Genomic DNA, 16,509 nt, shown 5'->3' with positions numbered 1-16,509 from the left:
GAAAATAAATATGAATTACATTAGGAAGAGAACTTCTTGCATATAGAAGTTATTTGCTTTTAGATTTCAAAAGGATATTTAATTAAATATGCTTGAACTGTAAGTTTGAGTTTCTAATGAACTGAACCACATCTGTTATGTCTCTAAAGTGCAAACAATAAAAACTCATCTAAAGTAACTAATGATGATATTCCTCTCCCTGGCTCTGTTAAAATAATTAGGAGAAAGGCAAATTCCATTTGACACAGGAATCTATTAATCCAACATTTTGGAAGCATCCCTTAATTTCTAGAACAAATTTCAAGTTCTTACAGAAAAATAAAAACCTACAAAAGGGGATTTGGATTTTATAAAATGAGAAGTTTTTGGTTTTAGCTGCAGTATTGCTAGATCGGTGGTTCTCGTGGATAAAGAAGAATAGTGATACAACACTAGAAGGGAGGGTTGTACTGGATGCATAGTTTTAACAGTAAATAATTGTTAGTCCTGTTGCACTCATTTTGTTTGTTTCACATTTAGTATTTATTGACTGATTGAAGCAAACTTTTTAAAGGTGAGGAAGGGGTATGAGTTTGTTGTTGTTTTAACATTGGCCAATAATGATAAGACGACTACATACCCACACTCTTTGCTACCTTCACTAACGAGATCACTTTTTACAAATGAAATGTTAGGGTCCCATCAAAACTATGGATAACCACATATAGTTGTTAGAACTGTAAGTTACATAAGTGCTCCTCAGTCAACTACTTTACTTGACAGACAGAGAGTACGTTAAGCTTCATATGTACTTGATTTAGGTTTATTTATTTATTTAAAAAAATTTTTTTTATTTATGAGAGAGAGAGAGAGAGAGAGAGAGAGAGAGAGAGAGAGAGAGGCAGAGACACAGGTGGAGGGAGAAGCAGGCTCCATGCACCGGGAGCCCGACGTGGGACTCGATCCCGGGTCTACAGGATCGCGCCCTGGGCCAAAGGCAGGTGCTAAACCGCTGCGCCACCCAGGGATCTCTTGATTTAGGTTTAAACCAGACATTCTATCTATTATTTTAAAGGGAGCTTCTTTCTCAGAGTTAATTCTAGGTCACTACCACACATTAAGTCTCTCAGTCATGAGCTTGTGTTTCATATGCAATCTTAACCTCAATAACAATGATATTAACTACGAATACAAGGTAAATTTAAAATATACCTATGCTGTTTTGAATACATGTAAAATATGAAATGTAATTTCCATACCTCTCCATTTTCCTTCTGTAATTTGGATTTTATGGATAAGCAACAATTAATGTCATTTGTCTTCCTTAATTCTGAAAGAAAGTTACAAAACATCATTTCACTTTCAGTATACTATTTACCAAACATTCATAAGTTTCAGTATAAAAACACCCCTCAGGTGATTCTCCTTTTGCAAGAAAATTAAGGAATATTTTGAAATTATATTATGTTGGGAAGTTATGTGATATACAAGTCTTTCACTGCCCATAAAAATATGGTCAAACTAAAGTGCCACTTATACAGACTCCTTCAGCTCTCATTATATATTTCCTGGGATCTACACTGCCCCAAGTAAACTTTTTATTTTTATTTATTTTTATTTATTTTTAATTCAATTTGTTTCCATGGTAGCGGTCAGTGATTCATCAGCCTTTTTTTTTTTTCATCATCAGTCTTATATAATACCCAATGCTCATTACTTCCCATGCCCTCCTTAATGTCCCATCACCCAGTTACCTCATCCCCCCAACCACCCTCTATCGATCCTCAGTTTGTTTCCTATGATTAAGAGAGCCTCTTACAGTTTGTCTCCTCTGAGTAAACTTTTTAAATATTCAGTTTGTCTAGAAGTGCCATTATGTATGGAATATTTTCATAAGAGCAAATATCAATATAATGCATTTAAACAGGACTTTTTTAAAGTACTGTAAATTTCTGTGTTTAAAAAACTGTAAACAAGCAAACACAAATTAAATAGAAAATTTATATGGGGAACCAGATTTATAGATTCCAAAGATAAATATCTGTTACATGAGCTAAAAGAAACAAAAAAAAATAAAGTTACCTACAGTCAAGAAAATATTAACCCATAATTTTAAAAAATAGTGTATTCATATTACCTGTTGCTATTCGATGAAAAATTATTGGAATTGGCTCTGTGGTAACTAATACATCTTCATCATTTTCTGAACTTGACACATATGTATTATCTGCAAAGAAATATGGACAATTAAAGGCACAGTAATCAGAGTAGTAGCATGAGCTTCACGAGTGGTAGAAGTGATGTGGATATAACTTCATTTTTTTGATAAAGGGTATATTTTTTCAAGTTACTGTGTCTTTAAATCTCAGAAAAAAATTATGTATACTTCAGATTTATGTGTGACTTAATTTTAAATGGCCTCTTTAAAGATGCTTAGACACTTTGGATAGAAATTATTACCCAAATATATCTCTAAGATCCCATGTGACAACAGATCATTTGGATGCAACTGGTTGCCCCAACTCACTGAACAGGTCCTTCCCATTATTAGTATCTGCTAATAGAAGCAGGTTAGTGACTGGAAGGAGAAAGCTAAACAAGAACCTTTGCTGCAACAAATTCAATATCAAGTCATTAAAAATTTTGAACTAAAGCTTTTGTTGAAAGTCATGCCTCCATATTACTTTAAGATACATTTTTAAATTGATAAAGTCTCACAACTCTTCTTCCATGAATTTCATTAAATAGTACTATACAAGTTGAATTCATAGAATATTTATTCCACAGCTTACTTAATATTTTTATTCATTATTTGTTTTCGTTGAAAAGCATATTTTATAAATTTAGGACTTTTCCCTAATAAATACAGACCTTCATATACATGGTAATACAACACAAAGCCATTTATTCTACTTTGTTCATTGAGGATTACAGGGCATCCGTGAGAGATCTGTTTAACAAAAACTTCACCAGTTCATTAATAATGGTCCTATAATACTCTTATCAATGTTGTATAAAATATAAAAATAAAAAGTGTAAAATATTCCCAACAAATAATAGAAACCTGTATCAGTTTCGGCAAAAGGAAATGAGTATTCTGACAACTGTCTGAATACATGATAAAAGATCTTGAGCCAAGTTTTCATAATATTGTGTCAGTACACTGAGAACATGATTTTTAATTGATAAATATCAAAGTCATTACTTTATTTCCAAAGAAACATCTGCACTGTTTTTAGACCTACAGTAGTAAGTCAGTGTGAGTGATATGTAGTCATGGCATAGCCACAAAAGATGCTCAACAGACATAAGGCTTTCACAGTTATTCTGGAAAGTAAGAGAACAATAGTGTGGATTAGATTTGAAACAAAGCAAGTTCGCCTCATTACTTTAATTGCAAATTTTGCCTTATTTTTTCAAATAGCATCAAGGAAGGTGTGAGATTTTATTTATCAAGTGGGACCACAGATTAAGAAGTATATTTAATATAAACTTGTTTTAATTATTGTCTCATCATACTGACTGAGACTTCGACCTTTTATCTGGAGTCTCTTTTGTCAGTAACCAAATACTCTGTGGTAGGGGGTCAAAATCCCTCTATTAAAGCTAGTTTTTAAATTTCTTAAACCCACATTCAGAGTCTTACTGATTCCAAGTACTGTGCTACTGAATCAACTGAATTAGACTGTCCCTGTGCACAATGGATTCCATGAAGCAAATTTACGGAGAAGAGGAGTATTAGAAGTGTGGATTGAAGCAACAGAAGTAATCGCTGACCACCAACTACAAGGGGAGATCCAGAAAAATCCATAAAGTGGACACAGTATCATGCATATTTCAGTGTCATGGGACAAGGAGGATTTTTACTACAGCTTCAAAAGGTGAGTATTAAATTAGGACTTCCTGTTTATGCAAACAGGAAACTGAATAATGCAATTTAAAGGATCAAATGGTTTATGTGGGGTTGATACTGGAAGGCAGTCATCTTTGATTCAAGAGAATATAATTTGGTGAATACATGTTGCATAATGCAGGAAGACAGGATTATGCAAACATCATTTTCTAAGAAATTTTCTGCCAGTTTGTGTTTTGTTCTGTATTTAGACATTAGAACACTCTCAACTTCTGTTTCTGGCTTAATTTACCGGACCCAAAATGTTTTCAGGTTTCAAGACATCATCTATAAAATCATCATTACAACATAATAGGCCAGATCAAAGAGGTATACCCAAGCAAAGAACACAAATGTAGGAACGTGGACAAAGCACATAAAATCTAGACCCAACTATCAACTAGCTAATGAATGCTTTTAACTAAGCCACGGTCAGCTTAGTTCTAAAAATGGGAGATTTGCTGATGCGCTGTGAGGATTGTCCCAGCTGTATGAATGAATTCTGTTTTCTTTTCTTCTTGTTGCTTAAATAACCATTTCCAAACCTCCCTCAAACTATTTTGACATCTGTAATAATAACATCATCTTTGTTTAGACATGAGAAAGTAGGCCATATAAAGGATAAGAATGCATTTAAGGTAACAGAATGAGTCAGTGACAGAATAGAATGTTTTCAAACTCAAATTCCTTCTTTGGAATCCTACCACTTGACTCCAGGGATGCCAATTTTTTTCTTTTTTTGAAACTTCTGGGGACAGTTAGGTTTTTAATGTGTAAGTTTTGTAGATGACCTAAGGATCTTTATTAAAGGCTGTTAACAGTACGAATATTTTCTCTTTTCCGCCCTACCAGACTACGCAAGCATTACGGGAGCCTCCATGGACAACTGGGGAGAGATGGGTGGAAAGCTATGAAAAACTATCTCTTAAACTATTATTTTCATCCCATTTCGTATGCAACATAATTTAGGCCAAGTCACCTCATTATTCATCACTACGTAACTTAAGTAATTTTATTGGTTTTATAATATAATCTGGATTTCTCCCCTGAATGTTAAATATTAATATTCATGTACTGCATGTCAACCTTCAAGCCAATCAATTATTATTCCTATTTTAAAGATAGGGATACCAAGGCTCAGAGAAATTAAGCAATTTGCCCAAATTATTTACATAATTAAAATTAACATGACTGTAAGTGGTGAAACTGGATGTTTGCTATGCTTTTTTAATATTAAAAAATTGTCATTCGACAGTAGCAGTATGTTGTAAAACATATAAAAGCTATGAGAGAATTCACACCCACCAGTAGGTAAGCCTACTAATTAAAGGTGGGAACTAATGAGAAAAAACTCTGCTGTTCTATTATAGCAGAGCCAATTATCTGTGACTTGTAATATATACTTACCTTCAAAAAGCAAGAATCTGTCTACAGTATAAATGACATAAGGAAGTACAAGTAAACCAGAAGGCTGTTCTATTTCTTCACTTTATTTTAAAGAGCCAACATATCATTTAGCATTGCATTTATATACATGTTATTTAAGGAATACCTAAGGCTCAATTAAGAATCTCTTTGTTCACGAAAACCAAACTATGATGAATTTCAATAGATTGCACAAGTTACTTAACAGATTAAAATTATAAGATGATAAATCCATTCCTAAGGAGATAAACAGGGTGACATAATCCCGAATTTGAAGGATTATGCTCATATGTTTCCATAGGGCACAGAAAGTTCCAAATTTTCAAATGTGGATGATGAACTAATCACTCAACCATATAATCCAGGAAAAGTAGGAGAAAAAAAAAAGACTAAGGAACATTAGCAGAAGTAATTAACAAAAGTACTATCACGATTACTGCATTTAGAAATTAAAAATGAAGTAAAAAGACTACTTGTTTGAAAGGATTTTACAATGGGTAAAACTCTGGGGAAGAAAAATCAAAGGTGGAAAACAGGCAAGAACAAATATAAAACAAGAGAAATGAGAAAGGAGAAATCGCCACAGAGATGCAGTAGGTTTTCAGATGTATATAATGAATACTATACACAACTTTTTGCTGAAAAAGTTGCACATTTCACCAACATAGTAAATTTCAAGAAGAACACATGCTTAAACATGCCTAAGAGGTAGAAAATCAGAACAGATAATAAACAGAGCAGAAAAATAACAATTATTAATCCCAGAACCATCCCTAAAAAGATACTAGGCTCAGAGAGATTTGCTTGCACGTTCTGTCGAATGCCAAGTAGGTAGGTATAATGTCAAGTCTTTAATGACAAAGTATGACAAAATGTATCTTACAGATGAACATTAACATACCTGCTAATAAAATAACTTGTCACCTTGTTGTCAAAGGGGAAAGCACATATGATACCTCAACAGATGTTAAACAAGAATTTAATAAAGATTTTATACTCATTCTTTACAATGAAATTTTAAAAGAGCTTGGTAAATGAGAAAAGCAGTTTCCTGAAAGCAGATGGAACTGTGCTCACTAATTCTGGAAAAAAGGACAAAGCTGCCAACTTTCATATCAATTATTAAAAATTATTCTGGAGGCTCTAGCATTGTAATGGGAGAAAAAAACACAAGGATGAATATTGGAAAGGGAGAGCAAACAAATAATTTTTATACAATATTATCTACCTGAGAAATCAAGTGTATTAACTGAACTGTTAGTACAACTAAATGTAGATTAAAATTTAATAAGAAGGAAATATTACCATGGTAATATTCACTTTGAAGAAAGCTCCATAAAAATACTACCACTACTTTTCTCCTAGAAGTGATAGAAATCAGAACCAAATTACAGACAGTTTTGCCATCAAACTACATGTCCTTGGGAAATACCATTTAACCTGTCTTGACATATTTCTTCAAGTATAAAATGTCATGAAAGCCTCTGTTCTGTCTATACACAGGCTGGTATTTAGAGTCAATTCAATATGTATATGGAAATACTTGGTACACAGTGCACTGGTTCCAGCAACCAATCCAAAATTCTACCCCAAAATGCACTAATCTCTCTCACCCATACTTGTGTTTTATTTACACTTCCTTTATTTTTAGAAATGAAATTATATGGCAAATTTGCTACAGACTTTCTCCATAATGGGAATTTGTTTTATAAAAAGCACAAATGATATAACCAGTGTTTTAGTTTTAAGTTTTAAGTTTTGTATATTGCATTTCCAAGAGGGTCTCCCTCCTGCAAGGCAAGAAAAAGTCAGTGATACCTCTTGGCCACAAGAGGGAGCAAAACATTTGGTTCACTTGGTTTACTAAAGGCATCTTTCAGCCCTATTTCCTGTGCTACAAGAACAATTCACTTAACTGTCTCTGAGGTGAGTTTTGATTTGTGGCATTATTTCTATCACCCTGACTTAAAGTTCTTTCATGATTGACATCTCTAGGAGCTGCCTAAGATGAGAAGCACAATAATTACAATAGTTAAAAACTAGTGAGGTTAACTTATTTTCCTAACATACTTAGCAAACGTTCAGCATCAAAAACATAGTATCATAATGGAGAGAGCTGACTGCAAAATCATCCACAAAAATTCTTCTTCAAAAATATTTTGTCGTGCTTCTTCCAGTGAAATCTGCCTAGAACACTCTTTATACCATTAAAAAAATAAGTATTTCTTTAATAATGAGTAACTCCCCTTGTAAAACTGCAGAATAGTCTTAAAGAACACTATGTTTAACACATATGGCAATCATGGTAAAATAATTATAAGGAAGTTTTTGATTTATAAAATTATTTTCATTTTTATTTTTATTTTTTTAAATGTTAACCATGGTACTTTTTTTAAAGATTTATTTATTTATTTGAGAGAGAGTGAGAAAGAGAGAGAGCATGAGCAGGTTGAGGGGCAGAGAGAGAGGGAAAAGCAGATTCTCCTCTGAGCAGGGAGCCCCACACAGAACTTGATCCCAAGACCCCAGGATCATTACTTGAGCCAAAAGCAGACTTCCCAGACTGAGCCACCCAGGTGCCCCTACAAAATTATTTTGAAATGTAACATTTGATCGTATAAAAAAATTATATGGGGGCAGCCCGGGTGGCTCAGCGGTTTAGCGCCACCTTTGGCCCAGGGCCTGATGCTGGAGACCCGGGATCGAGTCCCACGTCGGGCTCCCTGCATGGAGCCTGCTTCTCCCTCTGCCTGTGTCTCTGCCTCTCTCTCTCTCTCTCTCTCTCTTCTCTCTCTCTCTCTCTCTCTCTCTATATATATATATATATATATATATATATATATCTTTCTTTCTCTCTCTCTCTCTCTCTCTCTCTCTCTGTCTGTCTCTCATGGATAAATGAATAAAATCTTAAAAAAAATTATATGCATGATACAAACTGCCACAAAAAATACTAGCCTAAATGCTGAAGAAATACGTTTTACACCTTCATACTACCTTATGAACTAATTATTTTTTAAAATACTCAAAGTACAAATAATCAAAGTTACTTATAGCAACCTAGTCATTTTACATAGAAAAATATGATCCAAATCATGCAGAGTATGTGAATAAAATGGCTAGATTTAAATAAGAATTTATTTCAATTTATGACACTGGCAGACCGCAATAGTTAGTTTGGTGACCATATGATTTTATGAAGTCAGAATACTGGAGTAATATATATGAAATATAAGCAGTTAAACCTTGCTGTTCTTTGCCACGAGATATGATAAACAATAGATTCCTGCATTATACTCTTATCTCTGATGTAAACTAAACAAGTTATATTTTTTTCTGTACTAAGTCTACAATAATTAATGCTCTTATTCAAGATAAAATTATAGATATCACTTGTGAGGAAAATACTAAAGAGGAACATCTTGTTTGTATCTTCAAATTGCCATGACTAACATGTTGGCATCTGCAGCCGGGGCTCTATGAGATGACATGTGTCTAGAAAACAGGACTGACCATGGCCTAGAGGAAGAATTTTTGATTTACAGAAAGATGGATCTGCAGTGTTCTCACACTCTGTCTTCTAGGGACAAGTGTTTGTGGGCCTAGTAATATATTTCAGGAGACCGACACAGTGAGAATAGCTGTGCATATACAAGATACCTAGTCTAGTCCAGTGGTACAGTTCATCAGCTCTGGACTACTGGGTTCAAGTCCCAGCTCTTCCTCTTACTAGATGTATCATCGTTCATGAGTAGAATGATGATGTTATGGTAACAATCTCATAGGAATTATTATGAGAATTGTTTAATTATACTACTTAGAAAAATGAAGACAGGCCCATTTTTAGCTATTATTTTAGCTGTTATTCTTACCTGTTGTATTTATGTCATGAAGAGCTAAATGATGTTCCAAATCCAACAACTAAATCAGTTCAAAGAATTTGTTTTACTTATAATGTGATAAATATATACAGGCTGAACCTATCACATGGGCTCAAGTCAATGACTTTTCATCGGGAAACTATTTTGATTCTGGACTGCATCTCAGGGTAAGACATGTATTTCACAGGCAACCAAATGAAGAATTCCTCTAGATCTTCAAGTCTTTTGCCAACGTTTCACTCCTAGATATATTTATATACATTTTCCATCTCCAGAAGAAAAAAATATTCAAAGACATCATGACACAAGTATTTGTAATAAAAATAGAAAGAAGAAAAGCATACCTGGGTAATCTTCAGATACATGTACTGAATAGGATACACTGTTAAAACAGGGAAAAAAGAGGAAAAAAGGCTCAAATTACTGCTAAGGTAAATGTTTTTTATAATATAAAAACCAACCTCACATTACCCATTCATTTTTTCAGATATAAGTACAGGTATAAGTATAAACAAACAACCTCTTTGCTTTGCTTTTTGACATATGAAACTTAGGGGTTTTTAAGATATATTTTCCATTAGTAAAAATGGTCTTTGAAATATCTTTCTCCCAACAGTGGTACTTTTCGTATAGATCGGACTTTAAAAACTCAGCAATATCTAATATTCCCTAATCTGTGATCATTTGTATTGTTTGTTTAGATGATTTTATCAAATCATGCTTTTTTTTTTTACCAAAGTATTCCTCCTACTTTTTATGGCAGTTCAGAATTTAAACATTTATTTTTAATACTGCTTCCCCACAATATGTGCTTTTGAAACATGTCCTTTTTGTCAAAGAATTAACAAAAGGATGACAGTGTAACTAATTAGTTATTCATCAGCCAATTTCTCATCATCATGACATATAATAAATAAACTATCTCCTGTTCTCAGAAGGATTGAGTTGCTTTAAAAATAATTTTTAAATTGGATTTTAACTATTTCACAACTCCTTTCTCAGTAACCCTACTGCCTCCAGGTATTATCTCAATGACGTACAGAAAGTTATCATGCTTATTTGTTCACTTTCCTATCTCTGTCAGCTAGACTGTAAGTCCCTTGAGTTTAGAGTCCATGTCTATTTTTATTTTTAGCATAGTCACCTATTTTAGTGCATGACACACAGCACATATTCAATATTAGCTTTCTGAATAGATCAGTGGAACTGACACTTGCCAAAGAAAAGTCAAAATTTAGTTTTAAGTTCAGCCAAATTAACTGCTTGTTAAGACAAAAAAAAATCAATTCTCTTTGAAGGAACATACAGAATAGAGCCTATGCAAAGTATCATTCACAAAGAAAATTCAATAAAACCCAAATTACTTGACATACGAACAAGCAGGAAAATCTAACCTATATTCAAGAGAAAATTTGACCCAAGTGTTGTAATTAGCTTACAATGGTGTTAAAACAGTTATTACAAATATGTTTAAGGAAGTAAAAAGGAAAATCCAATATAAAGAAACAGATCAGCAGGGTCTTGTGGGACACTAACAAAAGAGCACAGGTTTGTATTATTAAAGCTTCAGGAGGCAAAGAAAGAGAGAAAAATGTAGGAAAGAAAGAAATGAAAATTTCCCACTTTGGATGAAAGACCAATGTTCAGACTTAAGAAGCCCAGAAAAACCCAAAGAGGGTATGTGCAAAGAAAGCTGCATCCAGGGGCACCTAGGTGGCTCAGCGATTTGAGCGTGTGTCTGCCTTTGGCTCGAGGCATGATCCCGGTTTGGGGATTGAGTCCCAAATTGGGCTCTCTGTGAGGAACCTGCTTCTCCCTCTGTCTATGTCTCTGCCTCTCTCTGTGTTTCTCAGCAATAAATAAAATTTTTTTAAAAAAAACCTATATCCAGGTGCACACAAACTGCTGAAAACCAAATAAAATATAAGGAAACATTTTTTAAAAGAAGAAAAAAACTCAACACGTTCCATAGAGAAAATAAGAATCAATGTTTTATTAAGAAACCATGGAGGACAGGGGACAGTAGAATAATGAGCTGGGGAGGGGAGGGAGGGCTGACAACTGTGAACCCAGAATTCTATATCCGGGCCATAGGTCTTTACAAAAATAAATTTAAAGACTTACAAATAGAGACACAATTGTGGATATTTGTCCCAGCAAACCAAAAATACAAAAAAAAAAAAAATCCAAACAAATTTCTCCAGGTAAATGATACCAGAAAATCAAATATCCAGAAGAAATGAAGAGCACCAGAAATTGTTAATATAAAAGACTATTTTTCTCTTAATGTTTTAAAAATATATGACTGTTTAAAGTAAAAATTCTAACCCTTCACTGTGGGATTTTTAAAATAAAATATGTAAATGTAATACACATGACATGACAATTATAGCATAATGTCAGGGAGGGATTAAATGGCAATATACAGTTTCAAGGTTCTTATATTTTATATAAAATGTTATAATACTAACCCCAAACAATAACTCTAAGAAAAATTAAGAATATACTGTAATCCCTAGAAAAGCAGAAAATAAAGAAAAAAACAATAGATAAATGCAAGTGGAATTCTGAAATCATTTTGGAACATTTAATCCCAAAGAAGGCAAGAACAGAGGAACAAAACACAGAAGGGACAAATAAAAAACAAATACTAAATGGTGCCTGAATCTAATTGTAGCAAGGATTGCATTTAATGCTAACGGCTGAATTATACTGAATAAAAGACAAAAATAGCCAGAATCGATTAAAAAAAAAAGGCAAGATCTAATTCTATGCTGTCTTTAAGAGATTCACATTAAATATAAAGGCACAGACTGAAAGTAAAGGAAGGAAAAGTTATACCATGCAAATGGTAAGCATAAGATTCAAGCGTTTAAATAAATAACAAAGACTTCAGGGCAAAGATACAAAGAGATCACTGACAAAGAGTCAATTCATCAGGATGAAAGCATAAGGGTCATTAATGTGTATGCACCTAATAGAGCTTCAAAAAAAAAAACTGAAAGAACAGGACAACTGCACAATCACAGTTTGAGTAATTAATAGATCTAGACCCCTCTAAAATCATTAAAGACATAGAAGATCTCAAACAGATTTTCATTTAAAAAACTGTAACTGCAGGAATGCCTAGGTGGCTCAGTGGTTGAGCGTCTGCCTTCCACTCAGGGTGAGATCCCGGGGTCCAGGGATCAAGTCCTGCATCAGGCTCCCTGAGAGGAGCCTGCTTCTCCCTCTGCCTATGTCTCTGCCTCTGTGTGTCTCTGCCTCTCATGAATAAATAAATAAAATATTTAAAACAAACAAACAAACAAAAACCTATAACTGCAGGATATCTTTTTCTTTCCAGGACGGAATGTTCACCAAGAAAGATCATATACTGCGTTATAAAACTACTCTAGTAAATGTGAATGGATTGATGGTTGTGATTCACCATAGTTCATATCCTGGGTTTCCTGGCTCATCTGATTCTTATCACACTAAGTCTTAAGTCCTCAAAGAGCCATCGCCTTTTAGAATTTGTGACAGGACTTTTGGCTAAATGATTGTAGTCACAGGCAATGCAACAGCTCTAGGCAAGCCCAAGTCTCCAGGGCTCCACCAGTCAAACCCCTGGCATGCTTCTTAAATGCATGGAGAGAGATTACACAAAGACAAGAATGAGTAAGGAAAAGAGTAGGAAAACAAGATGGCTAGTAATGAGACCAAGTAATGATATACTGTTCTTTCATAAAGCATATTTAATTGTTTAATTAACAATTTCTTGGTAACCTGATAAAAGACAAACATTGTGTTAATATCAACTTAGGAAAAAATCAGGAGATGATTTTGTATGATTAATTCAGGAGGAAACAAAGAATATAGCAATGAATATGACAGACATAGCAACTTTAGCATTTTAAAGCACAATGCTATTTTTGTTTACTTTTTATTTTTATATAATTATAGAATCCCATTAAGTGCACAGATAGCAGAGAGGTCCCATGTAGTCTTTATCCAGGTTATATACCTATTGTACAATAGGTCCCATGTAGTCTTTATCCATGTTATATACCTATTGTACAATATCAAAGGCAAGAAATTGACATTAGGTTAAGTTTGAGTTTAGCTCTGTGTTATTTTATCATATGTACTCACTACCATACATCAAGATACGGAACTATTTGATCATTCAAGGATTTCCCTCATGCCATGCTTGTTAGAATCAAACCTATCTCCCTTCAAACCAATATCCTTAACCCTCAGACCAATATCCTTAACCCTAAGCAGCCACTAATCAATTCTCCAACTCTATAATTTTGACATTTCAAGAATATTATATAAATGGAATCACAGAGTCTGACATGAAGCACAATAGTATTTTGAGGCAAGTTAGTAATGTGAAAAAAATCGCTATGATTGGCAATATTTAGGATAGACTAAAGAGGAGGGAGATTGGATTCAGAAGCTACTATAGAAGCAAAATATGAGCAACTATCAGTGGAGAGGTATGTAACTGGTGGGGGTGCAGGGAGAAGGCAGGAACAAATGGCAGATGTTGGAGTCCAGCCAAGAGACCAGCTTTGGAAATCATGGCCCTGAATCAAATGCCAAGAATTAGAAGATAAAATAAGCATGCCAGTGATGCTTCAGATAAGCAGGGGGAAATACACACTATAACTTCAATGAATTTATTTTCGCACAAGTCATCCCGTTAGATGATGGAACGATACTGTGTAGAAATGAAATTATTGATGATCAAGGCAACCCTTCATCTGGCAGTACTATGTGACAGAAGCCTGGGATCTTGCCAGAGCTTACACTCAGTACTAAGCTGAATTGATTCCCAACACCCTACCATCTCAACCAATAGGAGTTGGCTTCATATCTTACCCAAATGAATGTCTAAATACAAAAGGAAGCCTTAATACGTTCCTATGTCTATCTCCAATTAGGGAGCCTGTTGTAGTCAGAGCCACACAAACAGAGATCAAATTCCAGCTTTGAGCCTTACTAGCTGAGTGGCATAAGAAAAGTTACCTCAGCACACTCAGCTTCAATCTCTTTTCAGTAAAATGGGAGAATCCAGACCTACGGTATAGCCTGCTGTGATGAGTTAATGGTTTAACAGGTGTAAGGTCCCCAGAACAACGCCAGACTCAGAGCAGCAGGTGCCTAGTAATTCTAGTCAGCTTCCAATACAAGCAATGAAAATTTACAAAATTGAAATTTTACAGAAATAAATGTTTTTTGGGGGACTCAATTTACTCAAAATCACAATATAATACATTTATCAGAGACCAAAACTAACACTGATTTTATTTTATGATTGTATTATCCTCATGATATTAGGAGACATTTCCATGTTCATGATCATACCTAATTTTTCAAATACAAAATAGAAAGCAAAAGCCTTACAAAAATGACTCATCAGGTCCTGTGCTATATAGCATTTTCTTGGTAGTACACCAGAAGGAAAATCACCAGGGCTGTAAAATTCAAATCAGTTTCACTCTGTGGCTTACAGAGTTCTTAGGGAAACAATCTAGTACAAGCAGACATGGATGATTAAGCTAAAGGACTTAATAGGCAGGGCTGGGGGGGTGGGGAGGCAAAGAAGCAAGCTTCAATAGATATAGGAGAAAGGTTAGCATGTGCTGTACATACTAAAGCAGGCAAAATTATCATGAGGAAGTGAACAAGAAAGAAGGTGAACAGGAGAAGGAATAGAAACCTGGAGCAAGCTCCGAATTCTAATTCAGGAAACAATGCCTTCAAACTTTTAGACTACGCTAAATGACAATTCTACTGAGGTGCTTTGTCAGAGGAACTCAGTCGGTCACTGTGTGTTTGGTATATACTGCATGTACTGCATAGTACTGGGTTCTTAATATCACACATTTAAGATCAGAATCTATAAATCACTTCATTAACCTCAATCATTTCTTAAATACAAATGGCTGCTTCCAGCTCTTATTCTTCAGAAAACAACTGACCCTATCAAAGATCTCTGTCCACTGCCAAGAGCCTCTGAAGGAGATCCTGGGGGTGGGGGGGGACTCAGATGTTCACTACCTACCTAATTCTGTACTTTGTTTCTATATTTGTTTGCTCCTATAATTAAAAAGCATTCCTAAGGTCATTCTTATACCTACACTCACCGCTCACTCCATTACCATCTTATTTCTTCTAAAATGCCTGTGAAGAATTATGAACAGGTAGGAGTTTAGATCTAGTTCCAGAGTTCACAAATTTAAGAAAATTCTTTAAGAATAGTAGGGAGCTGAGGAAAACAGGCAGTTTTGAAATAATAGGGGACTCAGATCTGAAGATGAAACTGTTTTAGATTTAGACCTTTTGGAGATACTGGATTCAGTAGCTGTATTTTACAAGTGAGCCCCAAAATGTTTCTTAACCTCAAACTCAAGACTGCTGGGTTGTGAGCTCATATTTTTTCATCTACATCTGGGGGGTTTGCCAGAGCAAGCAAAACCCAGTATTTCATTGTGTCTTATACTCTCTAAAACAATTTATCTGATAAACCAATCTTTATGGATCTTTCCTTTCCCAATTAGGTCGCTTTTAAAATTTATATGAGAAAAAGCAAAATGCAGAAACCAACAAAAAATTGCAGATCTTGGCCAGCAGTCCTCCACCTTAGCTACAGTGCTTATGAGTATAGGCCTCAACTCTGTATGTTCTCTTATAAGACAACAGCTTAGACCTGAGGATATCTGTTCCCTCCCCCTTCCCAGGCTCCCTGGGAACTTACCAGAAGAAAATTCACTCTGGCACCTCCTCCTCAGCATTCAGTGGTACAAGGTGAAAAAAGACACTGTCTGGCTATCCATCTCGACAACCAACTCTTGCATCTCAAACTAGAAGGTGACTTGGCATGCTAGAAGCTCACAATTGCTATTTTGTTGCCTTTGATGCCATTTACTTCCCAAAATATTCTTTATCACATTATCATTTTTATTCTCCATAAACATTTTCTAAATGTCCAGGTCAACCAGCAATAGCACCCTCATCATTTACCATTATCAGCTACCAATTATTTTGTCATTTATCCAGGATTAGGAACTTCTAGGGCACTCTCTTCCTCTTTACTTAAAAATCCTCACATCACCCACATCCATATGGACAACGCTAAGCTACATATGGTTCCATGACCTCATCTTCCCTTAATTTTAGCTCACCAAATTCATGGCTACACCTTGGACCTTGGCTTGAAGCATAATTGCTCTCCTTCTAAAATCTCAACCCAGCGTCCCACTTTTTACCACAATTTTTAACTTTTCAGCCCTCACTCCTTTATTCCTACTCATTGACACCCACCAATCCTCCATGCTTTCT

General features: G+C 34.7%; 1 protein-coding gene across 3 annotated transcripts in view; it reads right to left on the bottom strand.

Moving 5' to 3' along the window:
• Positions 1 to 16,509, bottom strand: part of PARP8 (poly(ADP-ribose) polymerase family member 8) — a 173,179-nt gene that overhangs the window by 72,659 nt on the left and 84,011 nt on the right. For all 3 annotated transcript variants that reach the window (XM_055325173.1, XM_055325172.1, XM_055325171.1), the window contains exons 4-6: positions 9,522 to 9,559; positions 2,117 to 2,206; positions 1,239 to 1,309 (exon numbers count right to left, since the gene is read on the bottom strand). In XM_055325173.1, the coding sequence (XP_055181148.1) occupies positions 1,239 to 1,309; positions 2,117 to 2,206; positions 9,522 to 9,559 (199 nt within the window). The remainder of the gene's footprint in view (positions 1 to 1,238; positions 1,310 to 2,116; positions 2,207 to 9,521; positions 9,560 to 16,509) is intronic.

The sequence above is a fragment of the Nyctereutes procyonoides genome, unplaced genomic scaffold (assembly GCF_905146905.1).
Source record: "Nyctereutes procyonoides isolate TBG_1078 unplaced genomic scaffold, NYPRO_anot_genome, whole genome shotgun sequence".
Taxonomy (NCBI): Eukaryota; Metazoa; Chordata; class Mammalia; order Carnivora; family Canidae; genus Nyctereutes; species Nyctereutes procyonoides.
The sequence above is the reverse complement of the archived record's forward strand: the minus strand, read 5'-3'. Positions and strand labels throughout refer to the sequence as shown.